The 26,101-nt window shown below is 40.1% G+C and overlaps 1 protein-coding gene across 2 annotated transcripts in view; it reads right to left on the reverse strand.

The window, feature by feature from the left end:
* BABAM2 (BRISC and BRCA1 A complex member 2) overlaps nucleotides 1-26,101 on the reverse strand; it is a 418,531-nt gene that overhangs the window by 75,436 nt on the left and 316,994 nt on the right. For both annotated transcript variants that reach the window (XM_019970491.2, XM_070798114.1), the window contains exons 7-9: nucleotides 23,491-23,590; nucleotides 18,887-18,957; nucleotides 15,815-15,897 (exon numbers count right to left, since the gene is read on the reverse strand). In XM_019970491.2, the coding sequence (XP_019826050.1) occupies nucleotides 15,815-15,897; nucleotides 18,887-18,957; nucleotides 23,491-23,590 (254 nt within the window). The remainder of the gene's footprint in view (nucleotides 1-15,814; nucleotides 15,898-18,886; nucleotides 18,958-23,490; nucleotides 23,591-26,101) is intronic.

Raw genomic sequence — 26,101 nt, forward strand, 5'->3', positions numbered from 1 at the left:
AACTGGGTGCTATTTTTGCTTTGGCTCCAATCCCTTCATTCTTCCTGGAGTTATTTCTTCACTGATCTCCAGTAGCATATTGGGCAACTACCGACCTGGGGAGTTAATCTTTCAGTGTCCTATCTTTTTGCCTTTTCATACTGTTCATGGGGTTCTCAAGGCAGGAGTACTGAAGTGGTTTGCCATTCCCTTCTCCAGTGGACCACATTCTCACAGAATGTGAACTTTCAAATGTTCAAGCTGGTTTTAGAAAAGGCAGAGGAACCAGAAATCAAGTTGCCAAATCAAATTTGATGATCCGCTGGATCATCAAAAAAGCAAGAGGGCTCCAGAAAAACATCTATTTCTCCTTTATTAACTATGCCAAAGCCTTTGATTGTGTGGATCACAATAAACTGTGGAAAATTCTGAAAGAGATGGGAATACCAGACCACCTGACCTGCCTCTTGAGAAACCTGTATGCAGGTCAGGAAGCAACAGTTAGAACTGGAAATGGAACAACAAACTGGTTCCAAATAGTAAACGGAGTACGTCAAGGCTGTATATTGTCACCCTGCTTATTTAACTTCTATGCAGAGTACATCATGAGAAACTGCTGGGCTGGACAAAGCACAAGCTGGAATCAAGATTGCCAGGAGAAATATCAATAACCTCAGATATGCAGATGACACCACCCTTATGGCAGAAAGTGAAGAGGAACTAAAGAGCCTCTTGATGAAAGTGAAAGAGGAGAGTGAAAAAGTTGGCTTAAAGCTCAACATTCAGAAAACTAAGATCATGGCATCAGGTGCCATTACTTCATGGCAAATAGATGGGGAAACAGTGGAAACAGTGGCTGACTTGATTTTTTGGGGGCTCCAAAATTGCTGCAGATGGTGACTGCAGCCATGAAATTAAAAGACGCTTACTCCTTGGAAGGAAAGTTATGACCAACCTAGAGAGCATATTAAAAAGCAGAGACTTTACTTTGTCAACAAAGGTCCGTCTAGTCAAGGCAATGGTTTTTCCTGTAGTCATGTATGGATATGAGAGTTGGACTATAAACAAAGCTGAGCACCGAAGAATTGATGCTTCTAAACTGTGGTGTTGGAGAAGACCCTTCAGAGTCCCTTGGACTGCAAGGAGATCCAACCAGTCCATCCTAAAGGAGATCAGTCTTGGGCATTCATTGGAAGGACTGATGTTGAAGCTGAAAACTCCAATACTTTGGCCACCTGATGTGAAGCGCTGACTCATTTGAAAAGACCCTGATGTTGGGAAAGATTGAGGGCAGGAGGAGAAGGGGACAACAGAGGATGAGATGGTTGGATGGCATCACCGACTCAATGGACATGAGTTTGGGTAGGCTCCAGGAGTTGGTGTTGGACAGGGAGGCCTGTTGTGCTGCAGCTCATGGGGTCACAAAGAATCAGACATGACTGAGTGACTGAACTGAACTCGGAAAGTGGTATGATTTTATGGCAGAACAGGAAAAATATATAAAGCTATTTTATGGCACAACAGGAAAATTATGTAAGGCAGACAGAGATCACTAACTATAGGAGCCAGTCCTGAGCCCAGTCCTTATTTCCAAGGACTGAAATGATCAGCAGGCTACCTGGAGCTTGTCCCCACCCCATGAGTGTGTCCCAGGACATGGGCTGGGAAGCTTTAGTGAATGTGGAGAACAAGAGTTCTGGAAAGGTCTTAGTTCAAATGCTGTTCCCTCAACTACTAGCTAGGTGACCCCGGCAAGTTACTTTATTTCTAGGTGCTTCAGTTTTCTCTACTGTAGAAGGGGGTAAGTAGCCATCTTATAAGGCTGTTGAGAGAAGTACATGGAATTAGGAATGTTAAGTACTACTTAGCACAGCACTTTGCACATAATGAGCATTCAATAAGTGATTTTATTTATGTATTAATAAGACAATGGCATCATCATGATCACTATCATCATCACCTACCACCAGAAGGCGCTTCTTATCATCTCAGTATCTTCTGAGAATGAATTGAAGAGAAAAAAATACCAGGTTAACTAAGACTGAAGAAATGTGGTCAATAAGATGCCTGCCTACTAATGAATTGGTTTTTTTATTTCTTCATTTTTCAAATTGTGGTAGAACATAAAACTTACCATTTCAGCCATTTTTGAATGTACGGTTCTGTGGCTTTAAGTACACTGACAGTGCTGGGCAAACAGCACCACCATCCATCTCCAGGACTTTTCCCAAACTGAACCTCTCCCTGTTAAACAACAATGCCCCACTCCCCGTCTGCCTCTTCCCTGGTAACCTCTATTCCGCTTTCGGTCTGTGACACTGACTACTGTAGGTACCTCATACAAGTAGAATCACACGGTATTTGTCCTTTCAATTGTGTCTTGACATTCACTTCACCTATCTGAACACAAGGGTTTAAATTTACCCAAAGGTCATTCTCAGTTCAGAAATCACTCCCTAAAGCCTCTTACAGTACATTCCACACCAGACCATGTTAAGAATCTGGACCACCTCTATAGGAGGAAAAGTTACCAACAAGGTTTCAAGTTTCAAACCAAAACTCTGTCAGTGTGACGTATGACTGAATCCTTTTGTTAAGGGTTCAATCAGGCCAAATAGTTCTGAATCGTCCAGACTGGGGATGACCAGAGGTTTCTAGCTTGGGATGGACTCCAGGTGAAGCCCGTGAGAATCTCCACCACACATTCATTTTATGTAAATGTTCATTCATTGATTCTTCACCTGGATATCCAGTGGCTCATAAAACTCAACATATCCCAAACTGGGCTCAGCATTTCCAAATCTGCTCCTCCTCACATAACCCCTGCTCCAAGTGGTTGGCATCATCGGCTAACAGATGCTTATGGAAGAAAGCTGGGAATCATCCTACTTCTTTTCAGTCCTTCACTGGGAGCAATTACTCAGTTTTGCCAGTTTTACTTCCAAAATATTTCTGGAAATATCTTCTTTCCCTTCATCTCTATTATGACCGCTCTAGTTCTGGTCTAATCATCTTTTGCCTAATCTATCTTTCCGATTTCCTGGTTCACGTTTCAAATCATCTATATATGAGAATAATCTGTTTTTATGAAAAGCAAATATTTGTCCCTTCTCTATTAGGCATTCTTCAGTGACTTTTTTTTTTTTTTTTTTTTAAGGCTACATGACTTTAAAAAATATATTTATTTATTTATTTTTGGTTTGGGGTCTTAGTCATGTCACACAGGATCTTTTGTTGCGGTGCTCAGATTCTCTCCAGTTCTGGCACACAGGCTCAGCTGGGACATGGCCTGTGGGATCTTAACTCCCCACCCAGGGGTCAAATGCACTGGAAGGCAGATTGGACCACCAGGGAAGTCCCTTCAGTAACTTCTTGCTATCCTCATGGTAAAATCTGCCTCACTGACTTATGAAAGTTGCACTTGTACAGTTAGGAAGTATACAATATGTAAATGAAAAAGCCATTAAACCTCAAATCTGAGCATTATTTTCTGGCATTTTCCTTATGCTGAACATTATTTAGTTCTTCAGGCTAGTGTTAAGATATCAGCAGTACAATACTGAACACATACTGTTATAAAAGTGCTCACCTATCTTAGTATCTTGGAACTGAGCCATTCAAACACAGGAAAAACAACTGGATTTAGGAAACCTGGTTTCTAGTCCTATTCTTCCCCTAACATCATGCATGGCCCCAGGTCAGCCACTGAGCCACATCCTACTCCTGTAACACAGGTTTTCAGAGATTCTTAATCTGAGGTCCATGCAACCCCCTTCTCTTCCTTGCCTTCCACAAAGGTCCTTGGATAAAATTCAGGGCATCTTGGAACTTGCATGGGAAAAATGTATATCTTTATATTCACTACTTTTAACTGAAATTTAGCATTTCTTCTAATTATGAATGCAGGCAACCATCTGTAGCAGTGTTAGCAGTACCCTGACTTTGGTATCAAGAAAAATCACAGGTATTTTTATATCACATTGTGGTTGTTGCTCATATTTTCAAAATAGTCTATGTTCGTCACTACTTCAAAATTGCAGTGATTATTAGATTTGCCGTGGATATGGTTATTTAAGGTATTTAAAAAGAATTATATCTCTGTTATTATTTTTTAAAGATGTAGTAACAGCACTTTAATTGGTTTCCTTGTAGTATACTATACACTTAATGCATTTTAAAACACTGAAGGATGAATCTATAGGGTTCACCAAAGGAGTCTTTGGCATAAAAAAAATTAAAAATCCCTAGGCAAGATGGCCTCTGACCATTCATTCAAGTGCTAGGAATTCTATCCAAAACTGGCATAGAGATAGATAGCTCATATTGTAAACAAGATGATAAAAAGCACTTTTGAAACTGGAAGGTAGTACACTACTGTGAGAAGCTGTCTTCTATGGGCCCATGGGTGAAGTGATGTCTTCAACGATTTCACTCCTTAGCTTTTTAAACTAAATTTAGGGCAAGGAAAATGGGTAGTGATACCCATTACTTGGGCCCACATTTCTAAAGAAAGATTTTTCAAGATTTATGGGTCTTGACTTATTTGGATCCTGCTTTGAACAAAACGAACTGTAAAAAAAGAACAAAAAACAAAAAAGAAACATGTCTGAGACAAATAGGAAAATTTGAACATAGACTGGCTATTAGATAATGTTAAATAATTTTAGATGTAATGTTATTTTGGTTACATCTTCTTTGAAAATTTTCTTATCTGCTAGAGATACATGCTGAATTATAGGTGAGATCATATTTCACATATGCTGCAAAATATTTCAGAAAATTAAAAAAAAAGAAATAAGGTAGACAAAATTGCAATATGGATGATGGGTACATGGGGGTTCATTATATTTTTCTCTCTTTTTTGTGTTTTGTTTGAAATTTTTTATAATAAAAAGTGTTAAAAAATATTTTTTTAAAAAAGTTTCATAGACTTTCAGGATAGATCAAGCCCACAGAAATGCTTGCATTGTACTCTATATATTAAAAGTTTTTAAAATCATGTAAAGGAGTCTGCAGCTTGCCAGAGTTCCTACCACACCCTCTTGTCTTAGAACCTGGGCTACTCCATCTATGTTGCCTATTTGGCTCACATAACATTTGACTTTGTAGGTTTGCAAAGTCTTTATATAATGAACCATTCTAACTGACCACGTTCACTATGTCTCAACAGCTTAAATCTAGTTTTTAATAATTAGGAACTGGTAATTCTTTTTTGTTCATTTTGGTTTGTTTTTTTCCAAATCTTCATTATTAAAAAATTAAACTATAGTTGATTTACAATATTGTATTAGTTTCAGGTATATAGCAAAATGATTCAGATACACACATACACACTCACACATACACACACACACACATTCTTTTGACACTCTTCTCCATTATAAGTTATTACAAGCTTTTGAATTCCCTATGCTATACAGTAAAAACCCTTATCTATTTTATATATAATAGTGTGTCTCTGTTAATCCCATACTCTTAATTTATCTCCTTCCCCCTTTCTGCTTTGATAACCCTAAGTTTGATTTCTATGTATGAGTTTCTGTTTCTAAATATGTTCATTTGTATTATTTTTTTAGATTTCACAAATAAGTGATATCATATAATATCTGTCTTTGTCTGACTTACTTCACTTAGTTTGATCATCTCTATGTCTATCCATGTTGCTGCAAATGACAATATTTCATTCTGTTCTATGGCTGAGTAATACTCTATTTTGTATGTATACCATATCTTCTTTATCTACTCATCTGCTGATGGACACCTAGGTTGCTTCCATATCTTGGTTACTGTAAATAGTACTGTTATGAACATTGGGATGCATGTATTATATCTTTTGGAATTAAGAGATTTTATCTTTTCTGGCTATATGCCCTGTAGCGGGATTACTGGATCATATGGTAATTTTTTTAGTTTTTTAAGGAACTTCCATACTGTTTTTCATAGTGGCTGCAGGAGCTGGTAATTCCTTAATTAAACCACTTATTTTTGTCTTCCTATGGCCACAGAGTGAAACCCTTCTTGAGCCAATATACCTGTGCCACTGGACAGGGGATCACAGCTGGACAAACTGTTACCACCATTGAGGAGCAACACCAGTTTTATACCCCACTGCTTTCAAATCAGTAACATCATTGGTGAGATGTTCACCCATGTTCCTGGCAGATGAGACACTACATGCCTATCTCCCACTGCATGGATGGACACTGACCCTTTACTTTAGTTCCTGGGACTCACAGTTCTCTGTAAAACTCCAAAGGCTTGCAACATTCATCACATTTGTGGGGACACTGCCAACCAATGACATGAAGCCATTGTAGAAATGCAGTTCATTTTCATATGAGCTCTGGAATCGGTTCGTGGATTTAAATCCCAACTCTGTCACAGTGAATATATTTATTCTTTCTGTGCCACAGATTTGTCATTTGTAAAATGGGGAACTACTAGTAATTATCCTCAGAAGGATGAAGAGGAAGAATAACTATATATATTTATATATATATGTATATATACACGCACACACACACACACATACACACACATATATATATGCACAAATATTGAGAACAGTGTCTGGAGCATGGTATACAGTTAATATCTGCTACCTACTGTTACCATAACTATTATCTTCAACAACACCAAAAGTTTTACACCAAAATAATGCCTATGTTTCAATAATATCTCAAAATTAATTCTAAGGAAAGGTTATACTAAATGAGATTGATACTATAAAAGTTACTCTCTGTAAAATGAGTCCTTTCTTTCATTGAGTTAGGTGCCTTGTTGTGTTATAATTTGTTAATTCAAAAGCAGTTACAAACATTTTTAAGTTAAAAACACTGAGTTTTCATGACCTTTCTTAAATCAGATAAATTCACTTTAGCAATTGCACTAATCCAATAATTACAGTTGAAAAGAATACTATAACATATATAAGAAGGTATTTGGAATCGTGTGGAATTAAAAGACACTTGTTCCTTGAAAGAAAAGCTATGACCAACCTAGACACCAGATTAAAAAGCAGAGACATTACTTTGTCAATAAAGGTCTGTCAGTCAAAGCTATGATTTTTCCAGGAGTCATGTATGGATGTGCGAGTTGGACTATAAAGAAAGATGAGCGCTGAAGAATTAATGCTTCTGAACTGTGGTGTTGGAGAAGACTCTTGAGAGCTCCTTGGACAGCAAGGAGATCCAACCAGTCAATCCTAAAGGAAATCAGTCCTGAATATTCATTGGAAGGACTGATGTTGAAGCTGAAACTCCAATACTTTGGCCACCTGATGCGAAGAGCTGATTCATTTGAAAAGACCCTGATGCTGGGAAAGATTGAAGGTGGGAGGAGAAGGGGACAACAGAGGATGAGATGGTTGGATGGCATCACTGACTCAGTGGACATGAGTCTGAGTAAACTCCAGGAGCTAGTGATGGACAGGGAAGCCTTGCGTGCTGCAGTCCATAGGTCGCAAAGAGTTGGACATGACTGAGCGACTGAGCTGAACTGACCTGATATTCACAACCTCTTTCCTTACAAGTCCTTTAAAGTCACTGAAAAGGTCTCACAAGGTAATCTAATGAAGAGAATATTCCCGATGAAAATTAATGAAACAATTCTCAGATCATTGTCAGAAATTACAAAAAAAAAGACTTTCTGGAAGTAAACTCTCAACATGAAACAGAAGTTTCAATCTGAATCAAAATAGTGATAGTGGTTTCTAAAGGATTGGAGTTATTTGAGCTGTAAACCTTGAATAGGGTGTGTTTGTGTGTGTAATCAAAAGACAAAAACCACTTTGCCCAGCAGAGCTAACCACTTTCAAGGAAGTCCAGGATAAAAATTAACCCAAATGTTTAAAGTATCTAAAAGACCCATAGTTCTCTTAATCAAAGCAAAAAGGCATTTTGCATTAGATAGCAGATTTTATCTTTTTCTGTATTTTTAAATCATTTTGAACAGTACAGAGAATTGATTGGTTTCGCCTTTTGTTCATAATCAATTTTAGTTCTTGTTGCTTTGATAGTTATTATTTCTACCAAAATGATAAAATTAAATCATGAAGTTTGATATATGCCTGATCTAAGTATACTAATTCTAAAATTATATTACACTTTTCATAAATCTGGTTTGAAATGAATTCTCATGCATATCCTAGTTTTAATCACTTTGTTGACTGATTTACTCTTCAAATCTGCTTATTTATATAAAAATGTGATCTGTATTCAAAAAGTAAGTAGGTTTGGGAAACCGCACAGTTGGGGTTTTACTAAATTATCTAGTAGCTATCTTGTTTGCTGCTGCTAAATATTCTACAAGACTTTGTTTCTGTGACAAAGAGATGAGTTCACACCACTTTGCTCAGGAGATGAGTAGCTGTCACTTTAATAGCTCTGCCTTGAGTGGTGAAAAGACAGTGATACATCAATGTAAATAATTTCCTTGGTTAGACCAGCAATCACACAGCCTAACACAATCAGAGCTTGGAAGGGGCATTTGCAACAATAAACAGAAGCCTCTGATTTTTACTTAAAATTTCAAAAGCTGTCCTGATTTCTAGCTTATTGGCCTTGATTACAGGCCTATGAGGAAAGAATTATTTAAATGACTAGCAAAATTAGTCTGCAGATGTCAATCTCCTCTAGCTTAAAAAAAAAAAAAAAAAAACTTACCAGAAACTGAGCTCTTTATAAAGTAAAATAACTGTTTTCTGAACAGTTTAAAAGTAAGCTTAAAAGTAATGAATGAATGGAAAGAGACAGATAAAAACAAATACGAAAAGTATATTAAGAAAACTGTGACAACCCAGAGGGATGGTATGGGGAGGGAGGAGGATTCAGGATGGGGAACACATGTATACCTGTGGCAGATTCATTTTGATATATGGCAAAACCAATACAATATTGTAAAGTTAAATAAAATAAAAAAAAAAAAAGAAAACTGTGTTAACTTTTAATTATTTAAAATAAAGGAAAAAATCAGAGTAAAAACTCATCATCTGCTAGAAAAAATAAACCCTGCCACTTCCCTCTGCCTCTACTACAACTATGAAATGGAGTAACAAGGTCCTACTAAGATGTACCTTAAATAATGGACTGAGCAAAATACAAAGAAAATTATTACCTTCTTTTAATTTTTTTTGAAAAATATAAGATTATTTATAACAATAATACAAAAAGCTGTACTGTTGTATTTACATAGTGACACATATCACTATAACATATATGACAATAAGAGCACAATAAAGGGAGAGGCAGAGGGGCAAAATTGTTATATTTTACCAGAATCAAGTCATCATTAATCTCGAAGTAGACTGGGTCAGCTAAAGATGCATACTGAGATATCTAGAAAAGACTGCTACGAAAATAACAACCAAATGGTAGCTGAAATATCAACAATCAAAACAGTACACTAAAAAATTCTGCTTGACACAAATGAGGCAGTAAAAGAGGAACAAAAAAAGAATGAGACAAAGAGAAAACATATCAAAATGACAGCCCCCAATCCAACCATACCAACAATTACATACAATGTCAATGGAGTAAACTATCTTAATAAAACAGCAGAGTTTCTTTAAATGCATATGAAAGCAAAACCCAAACATATGCTATCTATGAGACACACTTAGATTTAAAGGCATTTAGGGAAAAAAAAAAAAAAGGTTGAAAGCAGTGAGCTGGAAAAGGTATACCAAGCAAACAATAAACAAAATAGAGCTAGAGCAGGTTATTAATATCAGATGAAATAGACTTTAAGTTCAGACATATCACTAGAGACAAAGAGGAATATTTCATAATGATAAAAAGGTCAAAACGTTGGAGGATGAAACAATTATGAATGGACATGTACCTAAGAACAAAACAGACAGAACTGAAAGTAGAAATAATCCTTCCTGCATCTGTTAGTAGTATCCACACTCCTCAATGAAAGGCCGTCCCCAGTTCCTGCCAGAAAACCCCTTCCTACAGCAACAACTATAGTTCTTTCCAGCTTCTGGTACCCACACTCTCCTCTCACCCCAGGGGTCCTAGGGAAGGTCATGACTCCCTATTGCTGCGGCTAATCAGCCCTTTTGGTTCCACTGAATTCTCCCTAGGTACCCCTGGGATGTAATGGGGCTTCTCTCATAGCTCCATCAGTAAAGAATCTGCCTGCAATGCAGGAGACCTGGGTTCGATTCCTGGGTTGGGAAGATCCCCTGGAGAAGGAAATGGCAACCCACTCCAGTATTCTTGCCTGGAGAATCCCCATGGACAGAGGAGCCTGGCGGGATACAGTCCATGGGGTCTCAAGAGTCGAACACGACTTAGCAACTAAACCACCACCACCTGTGTGATGTGCCATCCATTTTCTGACAGAAATCTGACCTATATCTAAATTCCTCGCCTTGGATTGAAAGAGACTAGAAGTTGCTTACTCAATAGCCATTCTCTCTTTCTCACTCAAGTTAAAAGAACTCTGATTTTTAGCTGGGCATTTGTTGCCCCAGAAAAAGAACTACATTTCCCAGTCTGCCTGAGCACACATGCTGAGGCCATATGAACTAAGTCTCAGTAAACGAGAAGGTCTGCACCCTCTTTCCATCATTTATCTATTCTGTTACTTGGATAATGGATGTGACGGTTAGAGTTCCAACAGCTTTTTTGGACTTTAAGCAAGAAAACCACACCAAAGGATGATAGAGGATAAAGCCTGAAGGAATTTTGGTCCCACGTGTCCTTTGGATTTGTCATTCCTGCCCTGGACTGCTTGTTTATACACAAGAAAGAAATAAACTTCTATTTTGGTTAAACCATTGTTTTTCAAGCACCTGCTACTCCATCCTGATACATACAGCCTGTGAGGCACTCGTACCCAGCCCTGACTCTCTTTCTAACCTCTCTTGTATGACTCTCTCCTTGCTCACTGTGCTCCAGCCACTCGGGCGCATGCAGAATTCTTTACTGCCTTTTGTAGCTCTTTGCGGAAGCTGACATTTCCCCACCTGAAATCTCCCTGAATCTGAATAACTGCTCATCAAGGTCTCAGTTGAATTGTCACCTCCTATGAGAAGGCTTCCCTGACCATCCTAACAACAGCTCCCCTTTTAAGCTCTTTCAAAGACCTCTGTTTTGCTCCATTATGGTATTTATGACCATTTGTAACATATATTTGTTAGTTTACTTCTTTATTGTCTCTTTCTCTTATTAGACTCCATTAGGGAGGGTGTCTTTCTAATTCTCTCATATATAAAATACATGAAGTTTTCTCTGGGCTATATATCACTTTGTGCCTTGTATACAGTAAGCAAGCTCACAAAATATTTGCTTTTAAAAAATGCGTATCAGTATACTTCACCTTTATCTGATCTCTTGTCTCATTAACTAGGTCAGGGGTTGGCAAACTTTGTAAAGAGTCAAAGGGTAAATATTTGAGACTTTATCATTTTTGTTGCATATTCTTCTCATCCCTCCTCAACAACCCTTTAAAAACATAAAAACCATTCTCAGCTCGAGGGCCATATAAAAATAGACTGAGGGTGGAGTTTGGCCCATAGGCTGTAGGCAGTCAACCCTTGTGTAGACTCCAACTGTCTTAAGGTCAAGCCTGAGTTATTTACTTATATCCTCTGGGACGTAGCACAATACTGAGCACACAGCAGGTTCTCCATAAACTCAGAACTCAGTTGCATTGGGCTAAATTGATTGGGTTAGGCATAGAGATGAAATGAAATGGAACACCTAAAACAGTCAGATTTCGTCTAATAGGTGTTTTGCAGGGAGAGAAGGCCTATGGTCCAGGCTGAATGACTCAAAGGGTCATTTACAGGGATTGCAGGCAATGGGAAAAGACAGCTTCTCATTCTGTCACAATCCTAATACCCTCTGCTTCCAAGCAGCAACCCTGTGAAGTTAGGCAGCTGCCCTCCGTCCAGTGTGGCTGACAGGGGCCCAAGAGTCAATTTTCCCCAGTGGTTACTTTTGTTCTGCATTACTATGCCTTGCTCTCTGGTTCCCTTGTTGCCCAGCATTCTGAAAAGCTGCTGGTTTAAAGACCGCATCTACCTCCAGAGGTAAAAACAGCTTGACAAATACAGAATTACATATTTAACCACTACAGATAATTCTTAGATGGTGACCAGGAAACCTTTCTGAAAACAGTTTCTGAATGAGAGCAAGTACTTGCTCTTGCTGTGGTTCCAAATCTTGTGATATACTGATCTAGATGAAGGAAGGAAAGAAGGAATAAATGGATAAAAATACTCCCTGGCCATAATCATGGCCACAGCTCCCACTCCTGGAACCACCAGAATGCCAGGAAGTTGCAGTGTCTCCTGAGAGATCCAAGAATGTGTTCAATGTTTTCCCCTAGGGCATTTTTGCTTCCGCGCTCTGGCAAAGGCTGAGGTCAGAGCCACTGGCCTCAAGAGAACAGTGCCTCTTTCCTATAGCATCCAAAAGGCTCAGAATTCCTGCCAGCACCTATCCTCTCAAAAGTCTTCTTCCCAGGCCTGGGCAGAACAGAGGGTGGGGGAGATCAGAGACATTATTTCGTGTCCTGCCAGCTCTTCAATCTCCATGAATTAGTGAGCCAGCCACAGAAAACTGGCTCCATCTCTAGGCACTTCTTTCTTTTTCATGTTCTTGGGGTCTCAGAATAATTCACTGCAATGTTCTATCATTAAGTCTCTGCCACTTCATATTCAACTCCCATCTTCATGGCAAGAACAAAAGCAACAAGTAGTCCCTTGGGGGTTAAAACCTAGCAAGCAGCTATTTCCCAAAGAAGGTAAGTTTCAGATGCTTAACAGTATGACTGAATAAAATGCATTACCTAATCAAGCTTGGTGTGCTGCAGTCCATAGGGTCACAAAGAGCAGGACAGGACTTAGTGACTGAACAACAACAACCAAGTTTCACTCTGATGAGGTAGCAAGTCCTACATTTTAGATATAAGAAGCAAAAGGGTGGAAATAACTTATTTAAGTAGTAAATAGCATCAAAGTCCCTTGATTCTGTCCCTTGTCTGTATAAGATCTTACCTGCCAAAGAGCCAAGAATGTGGCCATGATGCTAAGAGCAGGGAGCAAATGGGCTGGGGAAGAAAGGAGTAAGAGCCTGAGGAAACACTTTGGAAAGAGTTAATTATACAAACCTCAAGGTCCCTGTACCTGTTCTAATGAGTGTCTGGGGGTTCTATGTTTCTGAAGAAGTAATCAAAACTAAATGAAACTGTAACTTTGAAAATATGACTCTGGGACTTAATTCTGCATATCCGACAAAGGAAGATAGAGAAGGAGCTTTAAGAAATACTGGACACTGTACTATGGAGAAAATATTCTTTGGGGAGTAGAGCTTCCTAAGGAACAGGAATTGCTGTAACACTGAGCACACTGAGAAGAGAGCTAACAGGAACTGAGAGGCGGGCGCTCTTTTGTCTCTGAACACCTCTCCGGCCAGCACCACCAGAGCAGCCATTCTTGAGTCCCATGTGGAAAACACAGCGAGAAAGATCAGTGCCAAGGATTTCTTTTTTCCATATATCTGGTATGACCTGACATCATCTTTTTTGATGATGCTCCTTGGAAGAAAAGCTATGACAAACCTAGATAGCATATTAAAAAGCAGAGATATCACTTTGTTGACAAAAGTCCGTATAGTTAAAGCTATGATTTTTCCAGTAGTCATGTACAGATGTGAGAGTTGGACCATAAAGAAGGCTGAGTGCCAAAGAATTTTTACTTTTGAACTTTGGTGCTGGGGAAGACTCTTTAGAGTCCTTTGGACTGCAAGGAGATCAAATCAGTCAATCCTAAAGGAAATCAACCCTAAATATTCATTGAAAGGACTGATGCTGAAGCTGAATCTCCAATACTTTGGTCACCTGGAAGAGCTGACTCACTGGAAAAGACTTTGATGTTAGGAAAGAATGAGGGCAGGTGGAGAAGGAGGCAACAGAGGATGAGATGGTTGGATGGCATCAAAGACTCAGTGAACATGAATCTGAGCAAACTCTGGGAGATGGTGAAGGACAGGGAAGCCTGGCTTGCAAAGAGTTGGATACATATAACTTAGTGACTGAACAACATCTTTTTTGAAAGTGGAATCATGGCCAGGAGACCAAAGTAAGTTTTCAGGAAGACTGTTGAGATTTCACGCCACTTTGGTAATTTACTGTTTCTAACTGTCTCTCCATGTGTCCCTCCTTCTGAATCCTCTCACAGCTCCTCTGGGAGGCCTCTGCCCACAGCCACCACCATTTGTGGCAGGTTACAGACCCCTCTTGCTGAGCCGGCCTAGAGGAAACACACCAGACTAATCTCCCAGGCAGCTGTCCAGGGTCATGAAAGACAAACCAAGCATATACTCAGGATCTAGGGTCAGATTACCAAGCTAGAAACAGAATCACAGAATCACAGGATCAAGATGGTGGGGCAAAGCGGACATGGCAAATAGGAAGTGAAATCTCAGAAAGGAATTAACACTCAGAACAGAAAACCAAAGCTGTGATACAAAAGGTCAGAATCAAAAGTAAGAGCTGGAAGCACTAGTATACAGCTCAGCTGGGTAGGGCCACAGAAGATGGTGAGCAAAGAGGAGAGTGCCAGGAGGCCTTGACTGGGACTCTGTCTTCCACCTGGTCCTATATTGCAGGATAAGCTCCGTCTGCTGATGTCTCTATAGACTTAACAACCCGATCCCCAGTGACATAAGAGGAGACTAAAGCAGGGGGAGGCTTGTCCCAGCAATTTGAACAAGGTCATATAATTAGTTAGAGGCACACCCAAGATGAAAATTGTCACCTCTCCAACTCTGCTTTTCTGTGCATATAATTAATGTAGACAATATGCTTGCACTTTTCAGACGCATTTGAAATGATGGTCCCATGTAAGACTAGTTATACAGAGTAGGAGCTCCATATGAAGCCCTGCCCGACAAGGCAGTTATTATTGGGAAATACCTTAAGCCAGTGGTCCCCAACCTTTTTGGCACCAGGGACCAGTTTCGTGGAAGGCGATTTTTCCATAGACTGGGGGCAGGGAGGAGATGGTTCGGGGAGATTCAAGTGCATTACATTTATTATGTGCTGTATTTCTAATCTAATGCCATCACTGATCTAACAGGAGGGATTGGTCCATGGATTAGAGGTTGGGAACCCCTGCCTTAAAAAGTAAGAATAACCAAATGATCAAGGCACTACACTTTGACTAATCTTGAAGATTTTGAGGCCTGAATGTGGAAAGATACTTAGAAAATAGAAATCTCTCTAGGATGCATGCATGCTAAGTTGCTTCAGGGGTGTCCGATTCTTTGCAACCCTATGGACTGTAGCCCACCAGGTTCCTCTGTTCATGGGATTCTCCAGGCAAGAATACTGGAGTGGGTGGCCATGCCCTCCTCCAGGGGATCCTCCTGACCCAGAGATCGAACCTGCGTCTCCTACGTCTCCTGCATTAGCAGGTGGGTTCTTTACTCCTAGCACCACTGGGGAAGACTCCTCTCTAGGACAGGGTTTCTTAAATTCAGCACTACTGACACTGTGGACTCAATAACTTTTTGCTTTAGGGGCCTATCCCGTGCACTGGAGGGTGTTTAACAGCATCTCTGACCTCTGCCCACTGATGCAGGAACAACAAAGCCAGCCCTGGTCCCCTAACCATCATGACAAACAAAAACGTTTCCAGACACTACCATACATCCCCCAAGTAGCAAATTATACCTGGTTGAGATCATGCAGTAAATACACTTATGCTAAAGTAAAAGGAACTAAGTCAGGACACTAAAGGCTGTTATATTCATTATTACATGTGGTTTAGTGCATTCAGAAATGTTTGTTGACATGCTAATAGCAAAAGTATACTCACTGTGTACAAGGAAACAAAAATCTTTCCACATCAGCAACAGAGTGAGTTTTGTAAAGCCTTCTGCATCATATTCCACGACACCCCTAAGTAATAAAAACACACACAGACAAAAAACCTTCATAAAAACAAGGTATCAAAGAGATGGAACCAAGTAAAGAATATATTCATAAAGCAAGGTTATTGAATCCAAGATACATTTAAGACAAGTGAGTGCTATCATAGGAAGGATGTGGGATTTGGAATGAAAGCATCTAGGTTTGAATTACAGCTTTACTATTATGACCTCTGGCAAATCACTTAGCCTTTGGAGCCTCAGTTTCCTTATCTGTAAAACAAATATAATCATATGTGCAAACTTCATCATGGAGTTGTGAAAAACAAGTAAGGCCACCCATAAAATGGTTAGACGGTATCACTGACTCAGTGGACATGAGTTTGAGCAAACTCCAGGAGATGGTGAAGGACAGGGAAGCCTGGCATGCTACAGATCATGGGGTTGCAAAGAGTTGGACATGACTTAGTGAGAGAACAACAATAACAATCCACAAAATACTATGCAAATGTGAGTCACTGCTGCTGCTAAGTCACTTCAGTCGTGTCCGACTCTGTGAGACCCCACAAACGGCAGCCCATCAGGCTCCCCCGTCCCTGGGATTCTCCAGGCAAGAATACTGGAGTGGGTTGCCATTTCCTTCTCCAATGCATGAAAGTGAAAAGTGAAAGTGAAGTCGCTCAGTCGTGTCTGACTCTTAACAACCTCATGGACTGCAGCCTACCAAGCTCCTCTGTCCATGGGATTTTCCAGGCAAGAGTACTGGAGTGGGGTGCCATTGCCTTCTCCGAATGTTAGTCACTAGTGATGAGCAAAAGGACAAATGAAGAAGTCAGGGCAGCAAAGACCCCAGGTCTATACAGTGACTGTCCAGTCTCACTTTCGTTCAGGTACTGAACAGTCACAAGCAATGACAATATTACTAAGTTCAGGATTATAGATGACTATCTTCCAAAGTACTTGGCATCCTTTCTCTTGTGTCCCCCGATCTTCCCCACTGGGCTCAAGACAAAGTAGCAACATTAGCAGGGTGGATGTGGGGTTCAGATGGGAGATGCATACCTCCTGTGTCAAAGGAGAACAGTGTCTGAACACAGAAGGGCCTAGACTGAATTCTGATGGGCTCCTCTCCCCCATTTCCCTCTGGAGCTGAGTGTACAGCAGGTGACACGGCCACAATGTGCCAATACTAACCACACAGAGAGGACAAGGATAACTTTCTCTCTCATCCATACAAGGAGACCTTTGCTGCCCTTAGAAATGCATTCTCCCTGGCTGAGTCAGACTAAACAGACCATTAATACTGATGGCCTCCAGGTTTAAGTAGGAAGGAACAGTTGACCCCACTGTGAAGGTAAAGGAACTGAGACACTGAAGGTTGAGTGATTTGCTCAAAGACTGTTGACACATCATTAAAGTCTGCTGACTTCAGTCAACAACTTTATTCATCAGTTTGTATTTCTTTTCTGGATATGTAATTTACTCAATATTACAACACTGATATCTGAACTTTTTAGATACTGCACCCCATAAGCAAAAACAAGCACTGACAGAATCCTTCTCATCATGCATATAGTACAGTATATGGTAGTATTTGTATATGATTTTGCAGTTGTAGACAAGTACTACTATATTATATGTGTAATAAAACACAAAAATGTGCATACATAGAATGAGATTTAAAAAGAATTGTTAACAAGTGTAAACGCAATTGTTCACCCTTTTCTTGAATACCACTGGAGTGAGGGGAGGCACATGCCCCTGAGGTTCACACACCCGGCTTTGCTGGTCACTGTGCTAACATCTTCATTTTCAGTAACATACACAAAAAATAATCTTACTCAAAAATGAGAAGACTAACAGAGTTATTTATTAAGCACTGTTCATATCATAAACACTTTCTCAAAATGCGCATAAAGAAAGCTGAAAAATACCTTAAGTGTTAAGAGACTCATTAACAGTTATGCTGTTTAGATATCGTTATTCTATTTTGGCAATATGAGAAATTCCACGATGGATAACAAGAAAATTTCTTGAAATTGTCTTGAGGAGTCAGAAATTTTCTTTTAATTATGCCACATTTGTAAAAATTATATCCTAACCTTATTCTTGATTTCATCTTCTCATTCCTTTTATCTTAATTTCTTCAGTTACTGATTTAAAATTTTAATATACACATCTTCTCTGGAATGAGGTGGGAGGTAATGAGAGCACTAAAATGCTTAGTGCTTAGGCAGAGTGTGCTCCACCTTTTAAAGAGACTGTGAGGAAAAGGTAACCACCCACCACCCCCCAAGCTAAGCCCTAAGTGGGAGGTTGATAAGGGCTCTGCCACCATTAAGGAAACAGCTGCAGAGCAGCCAGCACGGGCCGCATGACGGAAAGGGCCAGAGCACAGGGTGGGTGGCCAGAGGAGACGCCCACCCTGGGACTGCAGCTACACACTGCCCTCCTCCCTCGCAGGGCCTTCTTCCAACACACTAATCCCAAGTGTGAGTCATGGCACTGGTGTCTAAGTCAGATTTCCTTCCCGAATCTCTGCGGCCCTGTGGGGAGTGGGAGTCTTATCAGGAGACCTGAGTTCTGAGGAACAGGGTTCCTGCCCCAGCTATCTCTGAGACTTCCACAGGTGACTGAACTGGTCAAGTTTTATAGGCTTTTCTTTGTAGGATGTGCCAGGAATGCCCACCTGGCTCACCTCATGACCACTGTGTGATGACGGAGGTGAAAGTACTGTGTAGACTGTAAAGAGTGCACGAAGAAGCAGGTATGGCAACCACTTTGACTGTGGTGTTCCGGGCTAGTTATGTGGCTGCTCCAGGGAAGATATTTGACTCTATTTGCCAAACAAAGCTGAAAAAAATGTCTTTCTGGGAGCGTTAGTGTGAGCAACACACCAGGAAGAACCAAAATAGCACTGAAAGGTATCATATGGAAGAACTAAGTGCTATTTTCTTCATTGAGCCCTCCCCTCAGGATGTGAGGGCATCACTGATTTATGGTCTTAATGAAGAACTTACGTGCCAAAGTGGCTGAGGAAGGCAGCAATATACTCTCTTCTTTTGTGATAGCCTTGAATCACATACTGCACCTGGAACATGAACCCACAGCTGAGTACAGTAGGGAATTATTAAATGCTTTATCATGTAAAATTTCCAAGATTCACAGAAGTAGAAAGAATAGTAAAATGAACACCCATATTCCCACATCTATCTTCAATAACTGTGAATATTTTGTCTAGTTGCTTTATCTAGCCATCTACCTATCTATCAACCTGTCAATCAATCTTGCTGAAATGTTTCAGAAGAAATTAGAGACATCATTACAGTGTGCCCCTGAACACTTCAGCATGCATCTCTGAAAAACAAGACAGTTTCCTACACAATCACAATACTGCTATCACACTCAACAAAATTTAGTAATTCATTCTCTGAATTTATTTAGTACCCTGACAATTTTCCAAACTTCCCAACTGTCCCCAAAATATGTTTGAAAAAAAAGCAAGGATATAAACAGGGATCAGGCATTTAATCTAGAAAGTCTTTTACTATAGAATAATAGTACCTCCTGGGATGTGAGTGTGTGTGCCTAATACTGACTTTTTAGAGATTGGGCTGTCTTATCCTGCATTCTAGACTCTCTGATTGTCTCCTTCCTTTTTTCTCTACCTTCTGTATTTCCTATGAATTGGAAGTTAGAGCTAAAGGTGTGATTAGATCCAGGTTAAACATTTTTGGCAAGAAAACTTCCTAGGTGATACTGAGTTTGATCACTGGTTAAGCTGACGTCAGCCAGACCACGGTACTGTAAGGGAATGGTTCCCTTTTGCCAAAATGAGTAATCCAGGGGTACACTCCTCGAAGCATGTGAAGATCAAGTTCCTTAATGGTTTTAGTATTTGTTGGAGATCCTTGTCTGAATCAATTACTTCAACTGAGGCCTGAAAAATGGTATGTTTGTATTTTCTCATTCTATCTCATTTAACAGCTGGCATTCTCCATAAAGAAGAGTTTCCTCTCATCAAATGGGCCTAATTGATTATCTTGAACTACAACTCCTATTGAAAAGGACAGTAATGCTCAATTATTTCTTTTTAGGTTTGTAACATTCAGAATAAGGAGTGTTACAACAGGCGATTTTGCCTTTTTATATTTCCTTCTTAACACCAAGTGACAGATTCTATAAAAAAAATTGTGAACTCATTAAGCTAGGCATCTGAAAGTTAGTCATTTACCCATCAGTTTCTAACGAAAAAATACATTCCTCATAAAACGTCTTTATAATGGCTGAAAGAAACAGTGGGAGAAAAAGACCCCCCAAATAGTTTATATTGGCTGTAGCCACACTGAGTCTCCATGGATAACAAAAGCTCAAGATAAAGTGCTTGAAATAACCTTGACACAATTGGTACTGATAGCCATTTGTACCCTTTAAAAGTAAAACAATTCTATTTATATAATAGGGGTTTTATGTCAATTTATAAAAACAGTGCTTGCTTTGCAGGCTCAACGTAGGATCAGAAATGTTATTTTGGGGAAAGAAAAACAGATGATAAGTTTGCTTAAGTGGCTTTGTTTAAAAAGGGGATGAAAACAGTTCTGTATACTTGATTTTAAAAACAGAAAACCATTTTAACAGAAACCCACAACAAAACTGGCTATAAAGATAGATTCCAATGCAATTATGGAAATTCATTTGAAGAGATTGTTTCTAAAAGCAGCCCATACTGTCCTCGTTTGTAGCAAGCAGAAGAACATCAATTTTGAAAGACAAGTGAAATTAATGAAAGGGAACCAGATAAGAAAAACTGACTGATTCTTGTATTTCTGGGAAAATGGTATTATAATTTTTTTTGAGGAGAATGTATGACTAGAAATTAATCTCAATTGGAGAGCTTTAAAAAGGCTTTTCTTCTCAGTTCTGGAAGACCAAATTTGCATTTTTCTCTATAATACTGGGACACAGATTTGAAGGCAGTGTAAAACCTACACTGTAAGTAAGAATGCTGTCCTCTGATCAGTTTTGTGGGAGGGCAGGGGCTGGGGGAATCTGGTCCAATGAACAGCAACCACTCCGTGAGAGTTAAACGCCCTAGAATCTGTGCCAAGCCCACAGACTGCAGAATTGCCAGATTTTAGTTCCTTTGACATTTAAAAAATAATACTGAAGACTTTGAAATATTATATTTCTAAAGCATTTTCTATATAGAGATGAGCTATCTTTTGAATGAAAGAGACAAACAAAAGATTGATTTTCCAAGCCATTGTGAACAAGTCAACAGAAGCAAAGAAAATAGGATTTGGCGAATTAAGCAAACTAAGTCCATGTGGGAGAAGAAAGAAAGTATTGTCTGTGGACTAATAGCTCCAGTTTTTAGCTAAATAAGTTGGCTGGACATTAACAAGTATATTCTATACTTGCAGAAATACCTGATAAGAACCAATAGTGTAAGCTCAGTTACTTGCCAGTGTAAAGGCTCATTAACGCAGCTAAGGGAAAGCTTTAGATAATCTGGCTATAATCTGGATGCTGCTGCTGCTGCTAAGTCGCTTCAGTCATGTCCGACTCTGTGCGACCCCATAGATGGCAGCCCACCAGGCTCCTCTGTCCAAGGAGTGGGTTGCCATTGCCTTCTCCGTATAATCCGTCCCAGGCTCCAGAATCCCTGGGATTCTCCAGGCAAGACCACTGGAGTGGGTTGCCATTTCCTTCTCCAATGCATGAAAGTGAAAAGTCAAAGTGAAGTCGCTCAGTAAGTGTCCGACTCTTTGTGACCCCATGGACTGCAGCCCACCAGGCTCCTCTGTCCATGGGATTTTCCAGGGAAGAGTACTGGAGTGGGTTGCCATTGCCTTCTCCGTATAATCTGGCTATAAGCCAATCTGACCTGGAAACCCTGTCCCAACAAGCAGGACTCTGGCAAACTGTTCCTGGGCATGACAGGAAGAATCAGGAACAAACTATTAAAATGTGCTGTACAGAAAAGCAGAAAGAGATGAGAGCCGCTCGACAGGATCACTGTGATATTAACTAGTGGCACACACACACACACACGAACATAATAATTGGGAAATGAAAGAGTTGAAATTTTTTTAAACCATAAGAAGAAGAAAAAACTTAGGGCATAATGGAAATTCAAGAATAAGAAGATATATATTTAAAAGATGAAGAACCTAAGAAGACAGTTCTCCAGAGAAGACATACAGATAGCCAATGAACACATTAAAAAATGCTCAGCATCACTCATTGTTGCTGCTGCTGCTGCTGCTAAGTTGCCTCAGTCGTGTCTGACTCTGTGCAACCCCATAGAGGGTAGCCCACAAGGCTCCTCTGTCCCTGGGATTCTCCAGGCAAGAATACTGGAGTGGGTTGCCATTTCCTTCTCCAATGCATGAAGTGAAAAGTGAAAGTGAAGTCACTCAGTCATGCCCGACTCTTAGCGACCCCATGGACTGGAGCCTACCAGGCTCCTCCATCCATGGGATTTTCCAGGCAAGAGTACTGGAGTAGGGTGCCATTGCCTTCTCCCACTCATTGTTGGAGAAATGTAAATCAAAACTACAATAAGGTATCACCTCACACCAGTTAGAATGGCCAACATCAAAAAAATCCACAAATAAGAAATGCTGGAGAGGGTGTGGAGAAAAGAGAACCCTTTTTGCACTGTTGGTGGGAATGTAAATTGACACTGACACCACAGAGAACAATATGGAGATTCCTTTAAAAACTAGGAATAAAATTACCATATGATCCAGCATTCCCACTAACGGGCAGATACCCTGAGAAAACCATAATTGAAAAAGACACATGTACCCCAATGTTCACTGCAGCACTATTTACAATAGCCAAGATATGGAAGCAACCTAGATGTCCATCAACAGGTGAATGGATAAAGAAGTTGTGGTATACATATACAATGGAATATTACTCAGCCATAAAAAGGAACCAATTTGAGTCAGTTCTAGTAAAGTAGAAGAACCTAGAGCCTGTTTGTAAACTTACAGTACAGTAAGTCAGAAAAACAAGTATCGCATATTAATGCATATATATGAAATCAAGAAAAATGGTACTGATGCACCTTTTTGCAGGGCAGGAATAGAGACACAGACATAGAAAACAGACTTGTGGAGACAGTGAGAGGAGAAGGGGGACAAATTGAGAGAGCAGCATTGAAACATATGCATTACTACATGTAAAACAGATAGCTAGTGGGAAAGTGCTGTATAACACAGGTAGCTTAACCCAGTGCCTATGACAACCCAGAGGAGTGAGTGAGTGGGGGAGGTGGGAGGGAGGCTCTTGAGGGAGGGCGCATACATATACTTATGGCTGATTCAAGTTTTTGTATGGTAGAAAACAACACATTGCAAAGCAATTGTCCTCCAATTTTAAAGAAGATGAAGGTAAGACTGGAACAGGGAGGTCAGAATCCTTAGAAAAGGAAGGAGGGCAAACAAAGTGGGAGAGAAACTGATGAAATCTATTCAGAGCAGGAAAGGCCATGTTAGATGGAGGCTGAAACTAAGACCGGGTGGAGAGGATGGCGTCTGCACCACGATGCTGGGGAAATGACAGTGGAGGAAGGAGCCTTACAAGGCTGGGGAAGCAGGGGACTTGCTTTTACCTTGTTGGTGAGCAGGTGGCACACTTGGGGAACATAATCAATGAGACAGCCTCCTCCTGGAAAAGCTGGGATGTGAAGAGCCGAGGAGCCGCCAAGTGCACTGAAAGGACAAGAGTACAGTGGATACTTCTCTTAGGGCTCAAGCAACTTACGTGACATTCCCAACACACTTGGTTTCTCTTGTCCAAGTCTGCCCACCAACTGCCTGAATCAATGAGGGTGAAATTAGGTGCTTCACTTTATGATTCCATTTCTATATTTTAATCCATTTTGTTACAGCAGCATGTTCACGTTTCACATAACAAACAACTAACAATTAATGACAACTCATGATCCTATCACAAAAGTACAGATAAGCATATTTTGATTGGCATAGGTAAATGTCTTACCAGCACGAATGGGTTGTACCTGTTACTGAAACACAGACTTTTATACTCTTAATTATGCCCAATTCATAATTGAGCCAAGCAAAGATACGTCATTCATTAAATGTTGAACTGATGTGCCGGTGTTATAGAGAACCAAAGGGACTAGTTGTGAAGCTCACGGCTTGGCAGCCTTGAGCAGCCTCTTTGGACTTTAGTTTTCTTATTCTTGTGAGTGAAGTGAGTGAAAGTCGCTCAGTCATGTCCGACTCTTTTGCAACCCCAGGGACCATAGCCTGCCAGGCTCCTCTGTCCATGGGGTTTTCCAGGCAAGAATACTGGAGTGGGTTGCCATTTCCTTCTCCAGAGGATCTTCCCAACCAAGGGATCGAACTCACGTCTCCTGCATTACAGGTGGATTCTTTACCACTGAGCCATGTGAAGTAGGTGGTTGAGAGAAGGGGATGCAGTCACCCCGGTGGTTAGGCAACCCAGGCAGGTTTTGTAAATGAGTGCAGAGAACCAGGTAGGGTCTGGGGATTTTGCACACAGTGGGAAGGGCTCCCATTGCTCAGCCTCGGCTGGTTTCTAATATGTAAGGAACACACGCCTGGTCTCATCAGATCCTAATTTTTCAACTGAAGCCAGAAATCCAGATGATTTAAGCTCTCAATTTTTAAATGGTGTTAAGCAGTTAAGCATTTTCTGAAATACTGGTCTGGAGTCTGTGGGCCAATATGGGTAGAAAGTGAGCAACTAATCACAGTCAACGCTGACATTTGATTCATCTAAACAAGAAGGGACAGTAAAAAATCATCAATCCAAGCACTGAGACACACTGCTGATCTAGAAACAGTTTCCAGAACTTTCCTGGAGATTCTCTTTTCAGTTTAAATTAACTGGCATAGAATTATTAAGAAAATTGTTCAGAACCTTATAGCATGCATTTTGTATATCATTCTTAATCTTGATTTCATCTTTTGTCCTACTCTTCTTTGGTCCTAATTTGTTTTTCTTACTTGAATTTTATTTTAATGTGTATATTTCTATGACCCCGTAAACCATTTCTTTAAGACAAACAGGATATAAAAAGACTCCTCAATCCCTTAATGCTGTGATTATTCATTATCCAAGTCCCCACAGTAATGAGATTGTAAATGGAAACAAAATATTTGACAATAACGGTCTGGAAAATCATTCTCAAATAGTTTAGAGCAGAGAGACTCAGTCTAGAGTTTGTGGTCTTCCCTGGTGGCTCAGTGGCAAAGAATCTGTCTGCAGTGCAGGAGATGCGCGTTCGATACCTGGGTCAGGAAGAACCCTGGAGGAGGAAATGGCAACCCACTCCAGAATTCTTGCCTGGAAAATTCCAAGGATAGAGGAGTCTGGTGGGCTAACATCCATGGGGTCACTGAAGTGACTGAGCGCACACACACTCACAGAGTTTGTGGAATAATATCTGTAACTAGCTAAAGGACTCCAGGACCAGCCTGTCACTCTGTTGACTACAGATTTCTGAAATTAATTTTTTTAGGTAAAAATGAATATTATGTTTATTTATGGGAATGAAAAATCCCAAGAAACAAAATTTCAGGTGATGCAAGTAACTCAACACAGAGTGGAAACATTCACTGTTGACTTAGCCTCCTCAGAAGATAAGTAAAACGCATTACTCTGACAACTGAGAAGATTCTGAGACAGCGTTTGACTAAGTATGACATTCATGAATCACATACACCCTGTAACTGCACAGAATTAGCAAGAACGTCATTTCCATTTGCTACTCTCTGAAGAGACACTAGACGAGATTTAGCCTCAACTCTGAAGAAAGCTAGGAAAATTCCTGTGACTTTCTGTGAACTAGAGGAAGGCTTTCTGTTTCCTCTTACGTACGCAGAAGTACACAGAGGGTGCGCATCTCACTCCAAGGGTCTAATGGTTCCATTAGGATGGAAAACTGATTAAGAAGAAAATTTTAAATTACGAGAACAATAAATCCAGTATCTATAGCCTGTGGTTTTTGGTGAAATATCTGCATAACAGAATACTGAGATTCAGGCTTCTCATAGGTTACTTAGAGAAACAATCTTCAGCATAATAAACCGACACCCCCTCCCCCCAACCAAATGATTTGGATAGTTCCCTGGAATTGACAGCACTGGACTTTGATCTGTATAAAATACTACAGAGTAAGTTTTAAATCATTCACTACATTGAATACAATGAGTAAAAACAGTATGTGAAAA

This window comes from Bos indicus, chromosome 11, assembly GCF_029378745.1.
Source record: "Bos indicus isolate NIAB-ARS_2022 breed Sahiwal x Tharparkar chromosome 11, NIAB-ARS_B.indTharparkar_mat_pri_1.0, whole genome shotgun sequence".
NCBI lineage: Eukaryota > Metazoa > Chordata > Mammalia > Artiodactyla > Bovidae > Bos > Bos indicus.